Raw genomic sequence first — 18580 nt, 5'->3', positions numbered from 1 at the left:
ATGCGCCCGGCTACGACAATGGCACGCGTGTTTGGCGGCAGTCTGTTCTACTTATTTGAGTGCGTGTAAATGTTTATGTTTTTTTTTAATTTGGTGGTTTTATTTATATTAATTTCTCTCGACATACTACATGCACTGCAATAAATACACTCGGTTTGGTTAATACACTCCACTTCCGGGAATAAATAGTAAACCCAACACAGCCTTCCCGGAAGGAAGCCACTCAGTCAGTTTCCTCGTAAATCTGTTTCCAAAAGCCGTACAGCTCTTCATCCAACCCAGGTGTAAGCGTCCTGACGATCGGGAAGTACGTGTTGTTGGTGTTGGCGTACGTTACCGACTGGCAAAGCCGTTCGCTGTCACACGTGCCTTCCCATTCGACGTATCCTTTCACCGCAAAGTCAACGAGAAACTTCACCCACAGCTGGGCCATTTCCGCTTCCGCTGAACCGGTGGGCAACTCGGGAAATGGTGCCCCTTTGCGGAACAGGTAGAGTGTGTCATCTGCGTGACTCAACCCGTACGAGCGTCCGGTTAAAAGCTGCGATAGCGAGTAGCGACCCTGGAACTGGAACGAGTAAACACTCGTGGCGATGGATCGGCGTAGGGCTAGCCTTTGTTTGAGGCTTTTTACCAACGGGTACTTGAACCATGCTTCCGAGAGCATCTGGAGGGAAAAAGCCACAAAGGTTATTCACGTGTCTCTCGATCACACGCGATCGTCACAACCTACCCGAGTGATGGAGGCGTAATTGTCCTTCGTTATCCACCGCCCAGCTGGAGTGCCCTTAAGGAAGCGTCTTCGCAATCGATCCAGCTTGTCCATGGTGACGTTCGTCCGTAACATGACGGGTATAAGCTGGACAAACTTGGTGTCGAGATCGGCGATCACCGCAGGATCGCGATAGATCGTTTGCGATACGATTGATCCATCGTTTGGAATGCTTCCCGTTAGCCAAGGTACGTGATCAGAGACCGCTCCTCGACGCCACGCTGATCGCGGGTCTTCAGCGAGGAATGGATCCGGTTCGTCCTCCGGCTCGGTAACGGGATGGTACAGTGTGAGTGGATGCACGTCCCACACCTTTAGACGTGAGCCTGCCGCGGTTAGATTGAGCGCATCTACGTTACGTAGCTGTCGGATTAAATCCACCGTCGAAAGCCGATCGGCATTGGGAACACCGACGATGTGTGCATGTCGGCGAGCCAGAGCAAGAGGATCCTCTATCGGGACACTCCACACGGCCAGTGCACTTCCGCTCATGCTGATGGCACGCTGGAATAGTCCGTGACTAAGCGGACTCATCATGTGCAGCTGTACTGACGCTCCAGCGGAACTCTCGCCAATGATCGTTACTCGACGAGGATCACCACCGAAAGCGCGGATGTTACGATGCACCCACCGGAGTGCCAGTGATTGATCCTTCATGCCGGCGTTACCTGGTGCCGCTAGATCGCCAGTGGCCAGGAATCCAAGGACACCCAAGCGGTATTGCAGCGTCACAACGATCACTCGCCTAGACGCCATGATCCTTGCCGGATCATGCTGCTCGACTTGAGCGGACCCAAACTGATAGGCACCACCGTGAATGTACACCATAACGGGCAGTGGGCCGGAGTTTCCTGGTGCCAATATTGGCGTGAAAACGTTCAGGTACAGGCAATCTTCAGAGCCGTGAACGGGCCCCGATGGGACGAGTACCAGCTGCTGCATACAGGCGGGTTTCTGCTTCGACGCGTCGTAGTTACCCTGCCACGGTTCGTTTGGTTGCGGGCGCTAGCGTGGGAAGATAGCCATTGAAAGCTTATACCTAGCACTAAATCGACACTCCGAGATTACACTCACCGCAAATCGTAACGCTCCGATCGGAGGTTTTGCGAAAGGAATCCCGAGGAAACCTGAATACGCACTACCTACTGAATCACGTAACGTCGTGCCACGTAAACACCCATCACGAATGCACACAAGCGGAGTATCCCTTTGACCGGTGGCCATCGAACAGACGAGCCCCAAAAGAACCCACAGGAGCCACATCACGGAAGGTATCAGTTATCCTTCGAGATCACTTGAAAGAGTATCCGAGGAAGCTTGACGGAAGGAGCTCTATGGCAAGGCTCACACGCGAATCTTTTGGACTAAAAAGTTTCGCGCCATTTTGTGGGCTTTTATATCCGAGTAGCCTTTGCTTTTTGGTGGAGAGGTGGTTTACTTTCACTGCGTCAATCGAGCAGCTTTGTCAAACGAATCTTTTTTGGGGGGAATCTACTTTCTTCTTGGAGGAGGAATTCACCAGGAGGAATTCATTTCGTAATCACCATGGGGAACGAAACGAATGACAACAAAACGCTGCACGTGAGCTTTAAACTTGACGGACGAGTTTTGCGGTGTGCTAAAAACTGGTTCCGTCACCCGGCTGAGAAGCTTCCCTTGGGTTTGTTTTTATGCCCGCACTTTCCCGTGCTTCCGATGGTGGGCGAAATTTCCATATTACGAATTTATTATTGAATATTCGCACATCACCGGTGCACGGTGACGTGAATCGACATGCCGAAAACCGTTCCGGTCGAGTACATTAACAAGCCCTTCGGATCGTCAACTCGTTTAATTTCACTTTGGGTGGAGAGATTCGCGCAAAGGACGCTGCGAGTGAAACGTGATCCCGAAACGGAGGACCACAAGGATGCATAATTCAGGGTGCGGTTCCCGAATTTGCATCCTTCCGGTGGACGGTTGCAACACCGAAAGGGATTGCTCTTTTGCATCGCTATCTAGGACGATGCCAGACGTGCTCCTGAACGAAGACGGCATCGATGCATTATTTTTAGCCGTCCCCTGCCATTCATATGCATGCAACGGAAAGCGAACAAAGTCCTCTCCGACGGTGAGACGAAACACAGCTCCTGGTAGCGAGAACACCTATGGGGTGTGTTATTCGGAAATGGTTATTATTTGCTGATCAATTTGCAGATCGTTGAGCGATCGTGCGCTCGCGGTTCACGGTGACCCAGATTTCGCGTGGGCTTTAGTGGTATGGGATGTAATTCGATACGTAGATGTCACTCCAGAACTCGCGCAGCTCCTCAAAGCCCGAATGCAAGCCAATATCGATAATGGTCTTTGATATCGATCGCGTGGATTCATCGGGGAATGGGGCTTCATCTTCGAACGTTACCGATCTGATTCTTCCTTCACATGGTTGCTTTGGAGCCTCAGAGTCACTGGAATCAAAAATTAACATCATGATTATAAGCAAGTTCTTAGCAGGGTCTTCAAAAACCTCACCGTTCTGTAGCGAACTTGACGAAGTAATCCGTCCATATCTCGGCCATTTTTTCTTCCGTCGAATTTGGTGGAAAATCCGGGAATAGATCAACCATCCGGAACAGGTACAGCAGCTCATCCTGGTGGCAAACGCCATGGCTCACGTTCGAATTGGCGTAGAACGTGGAGAACGAGTATTGTCCGTTAAATTCAAACGAGTAAAAGTCCGTTTCGTGACAGCTATCGGCGGTCTTGTTGAGGTACTGTTGCACCGTCGAAGCCATCGGGTACAACATAAACGCATCCGTGATCATCTGTGAGTTGGAAAGAACGACCCATAAAGCTTGTTCCATCGACGGAAGGAACCATCGCCCTTCCACTCACCTGCGTGAACTGATCGGCGTTCTTTTCATTGATGCTCCACATGGTATGGTTTTCCGGGAAGTAACGCTCTTGAAGCTTTGTTAACACCTCATCAGTCGCGTTGATGGCCATCACGGTTGGGAGCAACCCGGCAAGGTTCTCGTTGAACTGACTCAATGCCGTATCGTTGTACAAGATGGCCAACGAAACAACGGCTCCTTCATTTGGTACCGCTCCGATCATAAGCGGCACGTCCACGTAGGCTCCTTCCTCCCACAACTTCCAGGGATCGTCGGATAGAAACCGTTCGTCCTTGGGCACATCGGGACCCTGCACCGTGGGACGATACAGTATGATAGGATGCTCGAACCAGGTCCGCAAGAATGCCGTACTTGCGACAAGGACCTTCGCATCAAGGTACTGCAGTACATCCACCAACTCGGCAGTTGTCAGCTCATCCGCTTCCGAGATCCCGACAAGTTTGGCTTGTTTGCGTGTCAATGCCAGAGGATCTTTAATAGGCATGGACCACACGGCCATTGCACTACCGCTCATAATGATCGCTCGCTGGAACAGCCCGCGGCTGAGCGGACTCATCATGTGCAGCTGCACCGATGCACCACCAGCACTCTCACCGAACAGCGTTACGGCTGCGGGGTTTCCACCGAATGCCTGAATGTGCCGTTGAACCCACCGGAGGGCCAACACCTGATCAAGCATACCGTAATTTCCGCTCGCGTGGCAATCTCCGGTCGAAAGGAATCCAAACACCCCCAGGCGGTACTGGAACGTCACAAGGATGACTCGACGAGTGGCCAGGATGCGTTCCGGTCCATACAACTGTGGATCAGCAGAACCGGAGAAGTAACCACCACCGTGGATGAACACCATCACTGGAAGCGGCTGCTCGTCGGTGTCGATCGATTTCGGACGATACACGTTCAGGAACAAGCAGTCCTCCTCACCGATAATGGGTTGTCCGGGTTGGAGAAAGGACTTTTGCATACACGCCGGTTTGCTTTCGGTGGCATTGTAGTCCTGCGTCCACGGTTCCACTGGTACGGGTTTCTGGAACAAATGCACGGACACACGGGGAATGATTTTCCTGCAAACACCTGCTGTAGAGCTATAGCTACCTTAAAGCGGAGCTTTCCCACTGGTGGTTTGGCGTACGGAATGCCTACGAACGCCTCGAACTTGAGATTCTTCATGTCGGTCATGGACGTCCCGAGCAGGCAACCATCGTCGGTACAAACACGTGGGTGCGTTATCTGTGCTACGGCGGGCCACCCGACCAGGACGAAACCAACGGACACCAGTAGATTGATGGTGCTGGGACACATTCTGAAATGAAACTGAGCGACGATCGCACCCGGCACCCGGTAGAGACTACGTTAGGGACGCGTTTCGCGTTCTTTGATAACCGGTCTGCTGGCGGGTTTCCCGAACTGGTAAGTGCAAGCGCGTCGTTTAATGTTAATGAGAAGAGTCGTTTGAAAAAAAAATAAATAAACTAACCAACAGATGATAGCCACAGCTGCACTCTATCAATCACGCGTTGGTGCAGTTTGTAGTGTGGGTGAGATTGGCTTTTGCAGAGGCTGTTCCACTAACGCAAGGAGCGTCTGTTGTAAATTATCTGTTTGATTGTATTTTTATTATAATTCTGGTTCCGGCATGTTGGTTGGGATGTACATCGTAGAAGACTAGAAAACAGCCTACTATGATGAAATGCAAACACCAGCAATGGTTGATGTTCTGAGCGTTATAAAATGTACAACGCGAAGATGATACTTAAACAAGCTAGGATTAAATTGATCCTTTGCGTATAACGAAAGAAAAAATGCTGTTGAAAGGTGTACAAACTGCCCCACACGTTTCTACCACCCACTTGGGTGATAGACCACCATCTGAGCGCTCCGTCTGCGAATTGCATGCAACGGGAAGATTGCGTGCGAGTCTCAATAAAACGTTGCGTTCAAATCGCTTCTATCACGCAATCAGGAAAAATCCGCGCGAAAAGCCACCGCCAACATAAAGTATAAGAGCCCATGTGAGGGAAAGCAATAGCAAAAAAGGACATCCACTACTGATTGTGGATGAGGTCAACCATTCGATCGTCCCAATTTCGTTCGTCCCGAATCGGTTTTCGGCATCTTCGCCTGTCAGCGTGTGCCAGTAGCGATGGTCTCGTTTTGGGGAAAAAGGTGAACGAGCCTGCCTGCCGAATCCATTATCTCCCATCCGCAGTTACTTTATGGCTATGCTCTACTTTGTGTCCCATCCGGGGCCGGCGATGGAGCAGAGAACTATCGGGAACAGGATCAGGATAACGAGCCACGGCAAATGAGTGGATTTATTCCATCCTCCCCGTTGGTTCGCTTCTGCCGTCTGATGGAAAGATGAAGTCCTACCATCGGAATTGTGCACCAGTTTGATTTTATTCGGTTCGGTTTCGTTAGAACTTTCTCGCCACAACCGGTTGGACGGGGGGTTTTTGTGTAACTTAACGGCAGAGCGAACGCAACGACGTGTGCGGGTGCTTGAAAATGGTATCAATTACAGCTCGTTCCCCGGCCAGGAAAAGCCCATCTACCGGGTGGGATATCATGAGTTTCCCTCAGACATGGCATGGCGCAAAGTTTAAGTAAACCTCTCGAGAAGCGCCATCCATCGGTGTGGCTTTCGACTTCACGACGTTGCCGGTAGCCTGTCCACAGTCGGCACCGTAAGAGGCAGAACCAGGAATGAGCAACCACCATTGTCACTTGCACACGACACCCACACAACACCGCACACAGTTCAAAGGACGACCGCCTCGTTGCGGTTGCAGTTTGTATTATCCGAGCAATCTGAAACACTCCGAGCCCCGGGTCAAGGCTACCACCTATCTTCCGGTGCGTGGTGAAAGACCTTAAAGTTGCGGGCTTTTGTGGGTGTTTCGCAATGGCGAAATGGAAACGGTGAAAAACGCCGCCACACAAAAGCCGTTGAAATTACATTTTATTGCGGTTTTTGGTAGCTCGATCGAGAAGGAAGCTCGAAAACCACACACGTCTGTTGTAGCGCAAAATGTAACGAATCTTTTCCCCCGATTCGAGGAATTGTAGTATGCAGTTTTACATCGATCGATCGGTGCTCGTTTTCGGTGGATGAAATTTAAATAATTAAACTATTGATTGGCTTCAGATAGCTTTCCTCCTTCGATGCTAAAGCGGCACTGAATGCTGGCTGTCAGTAACAATTAGAAACCAAGCTACCCATCGGTACCGTATGCAATGACTTCATCACGCTCCATTAGCGCCGGTGCATCGTCATCACCACCGCAGTACGATGGGAATGGGGCTATTTTTAGGCGATAGATTCGTTCCGACTGGGTAAACGTGCAACAATTCGTTTGGCCCATTTGCAGGCGCATCGCTGGGCGCACCTGATAGTGGTGGGAAAAAGCCAGTTCAAATCGCTGGTGTTGGCGTGAAATATGAAAATGAAACCCATGCACAACGGTGGGTGGAAAACCAGGCTGGTGCTGGCGGTCGAACGAATGCGCCAGGCTACCAGGGTTCTTTCACGATCGATCCCACCATCGCCATACAGTGAGACGCCTTCGGTTTGCGGACGTCTCGACGATCGGTTTCGGATAATTTTAGCACAAAAGCCGCAGATTCCTTCCTGGCCGTGTCCTTGATCCCGATGTACGCGATGCGAAACATGCAAAAACCGATTGCAACTTACAACCGACCCGTGCTCGATGTTTTCGGTCGTTTTTTGTCCGTTTTTTTCGCTTGCCTCGCCTGCCACACGCCGGAGATTAAATAATGTTTTGTTGATCTTTCGCCCGACAACTGCAGGTCACCGAATGTGGTTGTTGACTGTGCGAACGCGCGAACATGGTATCAATATTTTTTACAAGTTTTGTATTTGTTCTCTCGGATTTTGTTTATCAATTTTTATCGCGCGAAAAGACACACAGAAAAATGATGACACGGTTAGCGAAAAATTACACGATAATCCATTACAATAGTGATCACAAATTAATGGCGCTGTTTTGCGTGCTTAATTTTTGAAGAACTCATCGATGGCGGAGCTGGAATCGAATGACGAGGACGATTTGATGGAGGACGAGATCGAGGAGGACGTGGACGAACTGAACGAGGACGACACCACCTTGCTGCTGGTGACGGAGCTGACCAGGGACGAGGACGACAGCAGCGAGGACGAAAGAGCACCCCCATCCGACACCGTCTCGGTGACGTTCCGTTCCGATGCGAACGCGGATTCGGACTTTTCCTGCTTCTTGGTGATCGAGTTAGCGGACTCCTCCACCATCGATTTCTCGCTCGCCGAACCGTAGCTCTTCGACTGGGTGACGCTCTTTTCGGACACACCGTCAGCGGAACGCTCGGTGATCACCTCCTTCGAGATGACGGGCGTCGAGGTTTCCGTCAGCGTCATTTCCGTCTTGGTGGTGTTCTCGGCGAGGGCCATCGTTAGTTTATCTGCTGCTGGTGCTGTTACTGTTGCTGTTGGGGAAAGAAAAAAAAAGCGACACAAAAACGAGAGTTAGAAACTGTGCGCGGTTGGGATGCATCATCGATTTCGGACAGGGCAGAAACCTAGTTCTGTCAATCGTGACCGCAGTAAAACTCATGCTCGCACTTGACTTTCGGTTGAAGTGAGGGAAATTCACGCACTTCACGCCGTGTGTGGTGCAAATGTGCTCGATCGTTTCCAACGGCCCGAATGCCCGAGGATTTCCCCACACTGGTGACGCTTCGTTCGAGCACGCGCGAGCTCACGGTACGGCCGGGAAAACCCCGGGAAAAGAGACAAACAAAACACCCCGAATGGTTGTGGCACCACGAATGGCGATATTTTTAAAACGCACCTTCTTCACAACGTCCTAATCGCTTTTGGGAGCGAGCGTACGATGGAATGGGCCGCCAGCAGGTCGCGTTCCACGAGTCGAAGGATCGAGTTTCGGTTGGGAAAAAAGTCGGAATGAGGAAAAGCGCTGGCTTCCAATGGGACGAGGTGATGATGATGAGAAATGATGTTTTTCTCTAGCACCTCGGTACTTGAGCGAATCGTTTACGGGTGCCGCTTTTCCGCTTTTCCCGTCACATCAACTGGCGAACCGGGGGAGGTTTTTGTTTTTCTTTTCTTCGCTTTCCAAGTTCCACGTGATTGTGCTTTTTCCCGTGTGATTTTGTTTATTTACTCTACGCTTGCGAATGCACGGGCACGTAAAAACTGCATATGAGCGGGATGGCCAACCGGGCATTAGTCATCGGCGTGTGTTTGTGTTTAATTTGAATTAATTGGATCCATTTGCGCCCCGAACGACCAGCATTAATAAACGGGCGTCGTCGTCGGGATCGGGATTGTTTAAAAACGCTAGAAAAAACAACATCACATACCCTGAAGACGGAGAACGATCCCAGCAAATGGGATGGAAAGCAAAGATCTTCGTGAAGTTGAATGCACTGAGTGTTGCAAATTTCTTTCGCTTATCTCTCAAACGATAAGCAAATGATTTTAGCACAAAAAATAAGCCAATTTGATTCCCAGTAAATTTCAAATAGCAATGACTTTCATTATCGCTTTGAGTTCAAAACCAATGGCCTACTGCGATAGAAAGCGCACACTCACAAAAAAAAACCCGGTAGCACTCTAGACAGACGAACCAAAATTCGTTCTTCGTTCCACGGAATGCATCCAAGCAGCTCGTTTGCAGCTCATAACCGTGTTGCCATAACGTACCGACGCCAGGTACGCAAATGAGGCATAATTGTACTTCGTGCGGTGTCCGGGCCGCGCAGCTTGTCGTGACACGGTCCGAACATGTGTCGCCTTTTTGGCGGTCTGTCGCTCTTTTTTCTTTTTATCGCAACACCGAACCAGCGCGCAACGTCTACGGAGCGAACGAGAGGGTGTTTTTCGCACCATCACTACGGCCCCCATCGGAATGGTGACGGGTTGCGTTGAGCCATTATAAATTGTGCACGGTCCGGGAAAGGATGCCGCTCCACGATGGCGGGCTGTGCGAGGAAAACGGCCAAGCGATGGAGGCGCATGGTGCGGCATTAAAATTGTTTGGTGAAAATGAATTTAGAACAAATGGGCGCGTGCTGGCGTGAGCGAGAATGTGTAACGAGTGTGGTCAAAAACCGACCACCTCCCTCAACCCAGCCATGCACTTACACTCCCACCCACTCACCCACCAACAATGCGAAAAAACACGCCAGCACTAGTATTGTGGCACCCCGGCCAGGGCGGGTTGGTAGTTCATAAACAACGGGTTTATGAAAAAAACATTCCCAACGCAATGGTTCCTTTTTGGTGTGGGTTCGGGAGTTTTTTTGTTTGTCAGTCTTTGTTACAATGTGTCCTTCGGTTGCTCCTCCGTTGCGGTGCTCGTTTGTGACAAATGTCACCAATTATAATCAACATTCCTTGCGTGGAAACAAAAGTGGGCTTACGTAAGCGGAGCAGGCACCCATGGGTGCAAAATTGCCGGGAAATATGGACGTGTTTTTCAGAGCAGAGGAAAGGCGCTTCGATTAAATTTCGCACGGCTTTTAGGAGAACGGCTCCCGTAAAATCATCAACGGTGTCAAGGGACACTCGGCACGGCTTGTTGGGAGATTAACTTTAACAGGGAAACAGTTGGGGCAAAACATGGCTTTACTTTTGGAGGTGCTTTTGAAAGGAATTCCCTCGACATTAAACAGGATTCATTTTTTTGGAGCCGTTTTTAAAACAAATTCTCGTTACCCTAACTAAGGTCAAAGTGAGGGAAATCGCTTTTAAAGGCAACCGTACCATGACGTGTACCTCGTGCTATTATTCGTAAATTATTTGTTAATCGGGTTACTCATCCGTAATAAGCCGCTGGAAAGTAGGGGGAATCATTTGGTAGCAAAATTGAATTTATTCAAGCACGAAAAAAAACGCACCACTAACACACCGACCTTGGAAGCGCTTCTCGCCCCGAATCGTACCAAATTCACCACCCCTGGCCAGAAATCCCATTCAATTAACGTTAACCACCTGGCACGATAAATTCGGTCTCACCTTTCCACCTGGGGTACCTTCGGGCCATCCGTTTGGCCGCAAACCGTGGCATGCAAATGTGCTCGCTAAAAATGCGATGAAATTATTGCCCTCCGGCCTTGGTCTCAGCACAGACCCACGATGGGCATTAAATTCGCCCAGCATAAACCATCCAGACGTCTATCACGAGACGATCGCGTTGTGGGTTTAGTGGTGCAATAAAATAAAAACTGAAAGCAGGAACCTCGCTACAGCAGACCGTCCGATTCCAGAGAGGTGCCAAGGTTAGCCAGCGTTTGCCCGTTCACGATCGTGTCGCGTTGGCAAGCCCTGTTACCATGCCCAGACAGATTCCGTGCCCTACGTCCCAGAAGCCAGTCACGCGAATTGATCGTATCGTCTGACACGCCAGCTTTTCCCGCTCCAGCCAAGGGCCCCAGGGTGGACATGAGAAAGAGGCGAAAACATCATAAAACATGAATCATCTCCTTTCAGCCAGGATCGGCACGATCGCCCCCGGAAGCAGACGCGACTACGGCGCTCCTTCGGTCGGCTCGTACGTGACTCAGCTGGCGCGACAAACGAGTCTGCATGTTCTGGTTGTTCTTCTGTTCTGGTGCTCGTGGGCATCAGACGACCCTTCCCACGTTCATCCCACGGAGGGTGACGACGAATGGCATTGCGGGAAGGGATTGCGAGAATTTCGCTAAACGAACCGTCATCTGCTAAACCGCGCTTAATTAAAATGTAATTCAGAATGCCGAGCGAGCGTGCAACGCGCATCGACGGTTCTTTCTTCGACCAGTGGGAGGATATCGCGTTCCTTTATTATTATTTTTTTTCCGCTTGCAAGTAGCAAGTGCAATTTGCATGTTGGGCGTTTGGGTGTTTCTCTCTAATTTATGTCTCGCGAGCTGGGAGTATTAATTTATCGCATCCGACGTTAACCAGACGCATGGAAAGCGTTGGAATGGCCTTTTTTTGCTTCTTCTTTTGGTCTTACTCTCTTTCTTTCCCTATTGTCGGCTCATTGAACATGGCCACATTCGAGCCGGATGGTTGCAGTTTCCGGCCCTTGTAGAAATGATGGTGGCAGCACGTACGGAGCGGTTCAATCGCGCGGTAAGAAATACGACCCTTTGTTTACCGCTTGGAAACATCAATACCTCAAACGGTTTGGTTCGCCTATCGGTTTTGCGATTCGTAAGACGCCGAAAGCGCAAAAGATAGCGTCGAAACTCATGGCAGGCGTGTATGTTTCTTTTTCAAATAAAAAAATCTCGCTAGCGCCGTGATTATTGTTCGTTGCACATATTGATAAGGATAAGCGCACGTACACAGCGAACAGATTTATGCATTGGAGCTGATATGATGTGCTCTTGTTCGTTTATTTCGGGCGCACTGGTAGCGAGCGAGACAAAAAGGAAGCGAAAAATGATGATTCATAGGACCGGTTGTTGGGTAATTATTTGCGATTAATCACCTGATAAAAGGTTGAAATCTTTCTCCTAAACTCTAGAGGATTTCTCGTGAGTCAACGTTCCGGGGAAAAATGACACTTTTCAATCCCTTTCTTCTCTGTCACTTCGCATGATTCACTAATGAGCCACGTGTTTCACGAGAATACGAAAAAAAAACGCCGCACACTAGGATTGCCCACACTAGCCACAGAGCCCACTCACTATGTCTGGCTTACCTTCTTCTCAACGCGTACTGGAATGGTCTTCCAATGGCAACTTGGACCGTCTCTGGTAGGTGAATGGGATATCTCCACAGGAACCTTGGGGTTTTCTTCCACTCCTGTGTGCTATCGCGTGTACGGCTTAACTCGAACTGGCGCGGACCGGCAAATCGACACGGCAACTTTGGCTTCCCGGCGGGTTCTCGTCCCTCGTAATCTGGCGCTCTCGCGAAACAATACCTCGTGGATCGCACAAAAATAGCCTTGACGGTGTGCTGCTTCGATCGTGCTCTCGCGTTCTCTCACCGGTGCGTTTCTGCCACGCTGCGATCACCAAACGCGATCTTTTAAACCTTCGGCTCCCTCTAGGGGTGACATCCGACACCACACGATCGTTGGGGTGAGCGTGAGAGACCGAACCGACGAGATCGATGGGACAACCCTGACGGTCAGCGATCGACCGAACGATCGGGAACAATTTGTTGCTTCTTTTTGGGAGGGGGGCGAGGTTCACGATAGCGGCATAGCGATCCGCCTGAATCATGCGGTTATGTTTAGTTTGTTGTCATCCGGCAATTTATACGCCACTGTCGCCTTGAAAGCAAATGATGAACCCCTATTAGTCAGCGTGAAGGATCGGTGGACGCTTTCGCATGATTCGCTGAAGCCGTTTCCTTCTTTCGTAGTGTTGGGGAAATTTCTGCACGCGGATCGCAATGCGGGCCGGGTTGCATTCTGTTTATTCCCGTATTGTGTTTATACGGGTGCATGTCGAATGCGTGCGAATTGTCAGTGGTGGGCAGTAAATCAAATCAATTCTCGTGGGAATATTACTCGCAACCGCGTTTTCTGGCACAAAGTTGAGTCAACCCGCCACAATTGGAACTGTTTGCACGAAACAGGTAGCTCGGACATATAAGATCGTGTTGAAATGGTGTAAGAAATAAAAGTGAATCAACGAGATCATTGAGCGGTGAATCAAAGTGCTTTATTTTGAAAACGTTACCCAATCTCAATGGAGGCGCCAGGTACATTTTACGCTCATCATCATCATCATCGTTGTTCGGGTGTTGTTTAAAGCCACCAAGTTCTATGCAGAGTATCAGCGTCATCCAGCCAGAAAGTTGAAATGAAATTACATTTCCAAACGATGTAACAAACGCACGGCCATGCCTGGAAACGCACATTAGCTTAAACAACTTTCTTCCGCCGCTCAACGTGAAAGGGTTTAAAGAAGTTTTTAATTGCCACAGATTAGCCGATTGTTTTCCACGGCGCTCAAGCGTGCGATAGTGGCTGCGGTAGCGAGCGGTTGTTTGCTGTTGGGGGAAAAGTTTATGCGCCTTTCAAGGATTTAATTACGCGCACCAGCGTTTGTTTGTGCTTCCGGTTAACCCACTCCGTTTCGGGTGGCTTTAAGTTGTGGATTCAGCATTATCATGTGTAGCTTGAAATGCTGAGGAGGTTTTCGTTCCACGGGAACCAGATTAAACTGGAACCGGAATGTCCGCCCAATGCGTAAGGACCTCGTAGAGGTTAGAAGCAATTTATCAGTCGTAACAATCTGCCATAAATCATGCATCAAAACATGCACGAAACACTGCACCGGACACGATGGTTGACTCGGAAGGTCAGCTTGAGCTGGAACTCATCTCGAGATGCCATCCGGAAGCCAGACCTGTCGGGCCATCCAATCTGTTCCGATGGATCGCACGAAACAATGATCAAAACGGGCGCACGACACTTCATCTCCATTGTATCCCGGGTGTCCTGGGAGTGCGTTCACGAGTGGCTTTGCGTCAGAAGTGGTCCTTCAGCCCGAGTCCTGGGAGGTCATGTGAGCAGGATTTATTGCCCGTGAAAAGGCAACCTCGCCTTAAGGATCCTCCAGCGCAAGGGATCCCGGGGAAACATAAACGCTCCACCCATCGCTTCGTCATGGCTCACGGCGTTTCCATTGTGCCGGTGTTTGTGTTTGTGTATGTATGTCCTTAAAGTACTAAAAACCAGTGTGGAGCCCAAAGCGACAGCGTCTCGGGAAAGCCTCCTTGGTTTTGTTATTTTTTTTCGGATGAACATCCACAAACATCACTACACGGGCTTAAGATTGGTTTATTAATACGAGGACGATTTGACTTTATTTCAGCACACTGTGTTATTTAGAGTTGTTTGATGTTGTTGTTCTGGGTTGGGTTTTTAAAGTTTCTTCTTTGTAAAAGAACCCCTTGCTATGAGGGGTGGAGCAGGAAAATGGTTAATCCTATTACAGCCATTAGCATTAGCCGTGTTTAGCCGTGTATGGCTGTTTGCGTGTGTTTTTTGCAGCTGACCGGATATGGCTACGATTTACATCGACTAGCGCGTGGTGCTCGGCTAGCTATTGGCGCGTTAATGGAGCGGTTTCTAGTCTAATCGATATTTATGCATGCTGCTAGGCGCGAGTAAAGTCATAGCTAGATGTACATACCTCGGGGGAAGTAAGCCTAAAGCGGTAGATTTGTTAATGCTTATCATCAAAACAACGTGCCTCTCTGCCTTTCCGGTGCACAGGATGTCCTGCGTGTGGCATTTTATGCCCGATCCTGGCTCCTGGGGATCGATGGCCCGGAAGCCATCGGCTATTAATACTGACTGTAGTGCCCTCACAACTCATCGGCTTGCCTTCGTACGCGCGTTCGCTTTTATTGTCTTACTTTCCGGTGCTCTAGTCTATGTAAATATATCATTTCTAAACGTGGTATTTCATGGTAAACGTTATGCTTTCATTATGTTTGTATTTATATGTTTGCTTTCGAAATTTCGCTTCGTTTAACAAAGGGGGGTTTTTATCCTTTTGCTGGGCTACTTTACAAAACAGCATTATCAAATATCATAGCCAATTGGGGTTTGCTTTTCTGCAAATTTGCAAGTTTTATCTAATTAAACGCTCCACGATATAAAACTAGTAACACGTCGATTAAATATCATTAGCTGATGTGATTCCGGTCTTATTGTGTTATGCATTATTTTTTTTTATTTGGCACCTAGCATTCCATTCCATAAACACACTTTCTTCTTTCGTTCCTTTTTTGCGATTGCGCCTATTTTGTAGGCCTTGCCTTCGATCGATGCGTAACGCATCGGCACAACATTGTAGGAACAACATCCAACAAGATCGTGGAAAACCGATCATCGTTGGAATGGCATTCGCTCTTGCTCTCTCTCTCACTCTCACTCTCTCTCTCTCATTCTCTCTTGCTTTCCTTCGCTTAACGAGTGCGGTTGATATAAACATTCACGTATAAATATCCATTCGGCTCTAGATTATGCTCTGTTATTTATTATTGTTCATGTTTTACGCTACTTTACGGGGGAATTTATCCTTCCTGCTTTGCTGCAGCATAACTACGACTAGCGTTTATTTTTTGTGTGTAAGCGTTCAACAACGGACAGCAATAACGACCTCCGGCCCAGTTCGGGCCCACGTTCACCCCTTTCTAAATATCTCTTGCCTCTAAATTGCTCTAAATCTAGTTAAAATCTGTGGGTTTTTGCACGATTAGGTATCTGATGTGTATTGTCATTGGGTATGCTTTTGGTTGGTTTGTGTGTATTTTTTTTCTAATGTTTTTGTGTGTTTTTTTATGGCGGGTTGAGACACAGATGTGATGTTTTCCGCTTGGGTTGTGAAATGGTCGCTTTTCCCTAAAAACCTCCAAGCAAACACGAAGGAAAAAAGGACGCTAGCTACACTAACGACTAACACTTTGGTTTGCTCTCTTCTGCTTTCTGCCTTTGGGATGCTTTTATTATCAACTTTGAGTCTCGTCATGTTACCTCACAAGCGGCTACTGGTTTATCTCTCGGTTCGTTACATCCTACTCAACGGTATAGGTAAGTGTGTGTGTTTGTGTATATTTATATATATATTATTTTTTATAACATGCATACGTTTCTTTTTGTTTGTTATTTTTACATGGGTTATTATCAATTGACCAGCACAAATCGATGCGCCGCACCGTACAATCACACACAAAACGCGCTCGAGTGGGTTGGCCTCCTGACTCAACCGACCCACTGCGCCTCCCACCGTCTGACGCCCACTCCTGTAATACATTTATTGTCCACGGTTCTACGTTGGAAATGTCGTACGCTAAACGCTACATTCCGCTCCTGGATTGGGTGGGTTTACGAGCTTCTACCGACGACCCTCGCACGGGCGCCGCCAAAACGCTAATCAACAGGTTTCTATTCCATTTATAGGGTTTTTGGGTTTTTTTTCTGTTTGTTCTTGTTTTATCACAGCTAAGACTACCTTTTACATCGCGTGGGTATAAATATGCGCGCCGGTTTTATCTGGAGTGTTTGTGTATGAGTGTGTGTTTTTTATGGGTGAAAGTTCATCAACGTTTTTGTTTGTTTGCTTTAAATACGAGCGATTAGCTTCGCTACGCTCATGCGCCAGGATGTGCTCTCAAAATGCCACCAAATGTTAATACCATCGTATCGGCTTATGCTGCATCACACCGAGCGCTACGCTAGTTTCCATGTACCCACATTTTACTCTACACTCTAAAACGTTCATTTCCTAGCCCGCTTAACGCTACTTGCAACAAACTACCACACTCAGTTAACTGTTTCATTGCGCTACGCCTCTAGTGCTCTAGCAATATATTCCGTTCCATACCACTGGGAGGAGTCCCGCGAATCGGTCTTTAAATTTTAACACTATCTTTTCAAATCCCTACCGTGATCGATTGCACGCTTTCCCAATTTCACAAGCAAAAAAAAACAGGAAGAAAAAAACAGAAATCCAGCTCGCACGGACTCGTCTATGGAGCTGCCATGGTGCAAGGAGTCTCTAAGCCCGAAGTAAACGGTGGGGAAAATTAATTATCGCTCTCATTTTCCAGAGTACTTGACACTCTCACCCCGATCGGCACTATTGCTTTGGCCGTTTTAATAAAGGTTTGTTGGGAATAGAAACGCAAAGTGACAGGAGCGGGAAGCGGGAGTTCTCGAATTGACTTGTTAATTATAGTGTCCAGGGCGCTAGGGCGGCTGATCGCAGAGAGATCGCATTTTCGTCGAGAGCTCGACCATTGTACCGGAAGGTCGACACAATCATCCTCGGACCAAAAGGTCTCGGGCCTGATTCCGACCTTCCACATCGAGCGCGTACTGCAACGAACCATGGAAGTAGGCCATTTGGAAGGAATTCAATTTATTTTGCCGCACTTACTGTTTCGGCCGGTTTGCCCACCAACGATGCCCCGAAACCCCCCTGGTAATGTTGTTAAAGTGTGTCGCCTTTTTGGGGGCGCTTTTCCGAAGGACACAAACGATGGTCCGGATCGACGACGCTGTTGCGAATCGAACGATTTACCCCGCTTGTATGTACTTGAACGAAAGACGAAAACTCTTCATGATTGTGGCCCGATGAAGCAAGGGCCCAACTCTTTTCCCGTTTCCAGCGCAACATGATGAGGAATTTAGTGCCAGTGTTCTGACAGTCGATGAAATATTCTTCTCATTAAATTTGTCCGTACGAAACCAGAGCCAAGCGTTCGGACGGTGGAAGAGAAAACATCCAGACAAATGTCCTGTTCGAGCTTGTGATGGCGTTATTGTCCCTCGGAAAATGTACTTGTTTTTCGGTCTTTAGCTAAGGGGACGATCGATGGAAAATGTATTGCAAAATGGGATCGAAAAAAAAGACACCCTTTTCAAAGATTAATATTTCCCTGGAATGTTGGCAATCGGTTGGAATTCGCAATACGTTCTTAATTCGACAATTTTCCGAATGAATTTTCTCGTTGTTTGACACTTTTTCAGAAAAAGCGATCTAGTATGCCATGAAATCTTGTTCCACAAGATCAACAACAAGCACCTCAATTAACCACTTGATTGCAGTCCCCTACGTCAAAGCTGACAAATGGTGGTTCCTCGCCTTAATTACCTTTTGGTGTTGGGTGTTTAGAACCCCTGGAGTGAAAATAAAACCATGAAAAGATTAAATTTTACACCCGGATTAACTTCCTTGGCACATTTTCACGACCAGATTCACAGATACGCTTCAACACCGAAATTATTACTCATAATTCAATGGGAAAGCCGCGTCACATCGCTTTGTACCGTAATTTGGTGGCGAATTGCTTCACAAAAGCTACGCCAGAAAAAGGTACATTTCCATTCAATGCCAGCATCCATTTCTCCTTCTACTGCGTGCAAGTCGAGCA

At 48.4% G+C, this 18580-nt stretch overlaps 2 protein-coding genes across 2 annotated transcripts; both read right to left on the bottom strand.

Moving 5' to 3' along the window:
- Nucleotides 1-223: 223 nt before the first annotated feature.
- LOC128724715 (uncharacterized) lies at nucleotides 224-4968 on the bottom strand. The gene is made up of 6 exons (XM_053818437.1): nucleotides 4762-4968; nucleotides 3647-4693; nucleotides 3284-3576; nucleotides 3051-3219; nucleotides 734-1777; nucleotides 224-667 (listed from the first exon to the last, which is right to left on the bottom strand). The coding sequence occupies exons 1-6, from the start codon at nucleotides 4966-4968 to the stop codon at nucleotides 224-226; spliced, it is 3204 nt and encodes a 1067-aa protein (XP_053674412.1).
- Nucleotides 4969-7554: 2586 nt separating this feature from the next.
- LOC128725093 (uncharacterized) lies at nucleotides 7555-12660 on the bottom strand. Its single transcript, XM_053818812.1, has 2 exons — nucleotides 12378-12660; nucleotides 7555-8148 (listed from the first exon to the last, which is right to left on the bottom strand). Exon 2 carries the CDS (start codon nucleotides 8111-8113, stop codon nucleotides 7682-7684), a length of 432 nt encoding a protein of 143 aa, XP_053674787.1. The 5' UTR covers nucleotides 8114-8148; nucleotides 12378-12660; the 3' UTR covers nucleotides 7555-7681.
- Nucleotides 12661-18580: the final 5920 nt, after the last annotated feature.

This window comes from Anopheles nili, chromosome 3 (genome assembly GCF_943737925.1).
Source record: "Anopheles nili chromosome 3, idAnoNiliSN_F5_01, whole genome shotgun sequence".
Lineage (NCBI taxonomy): Eukaryota > Metazoa > Arthropoda > Insecta > Diptera > Culicidae > Anopheles > Anopheles nili.
This window is presented reverse-complemented; position numbering and strand designations above follow the sequence as displayed.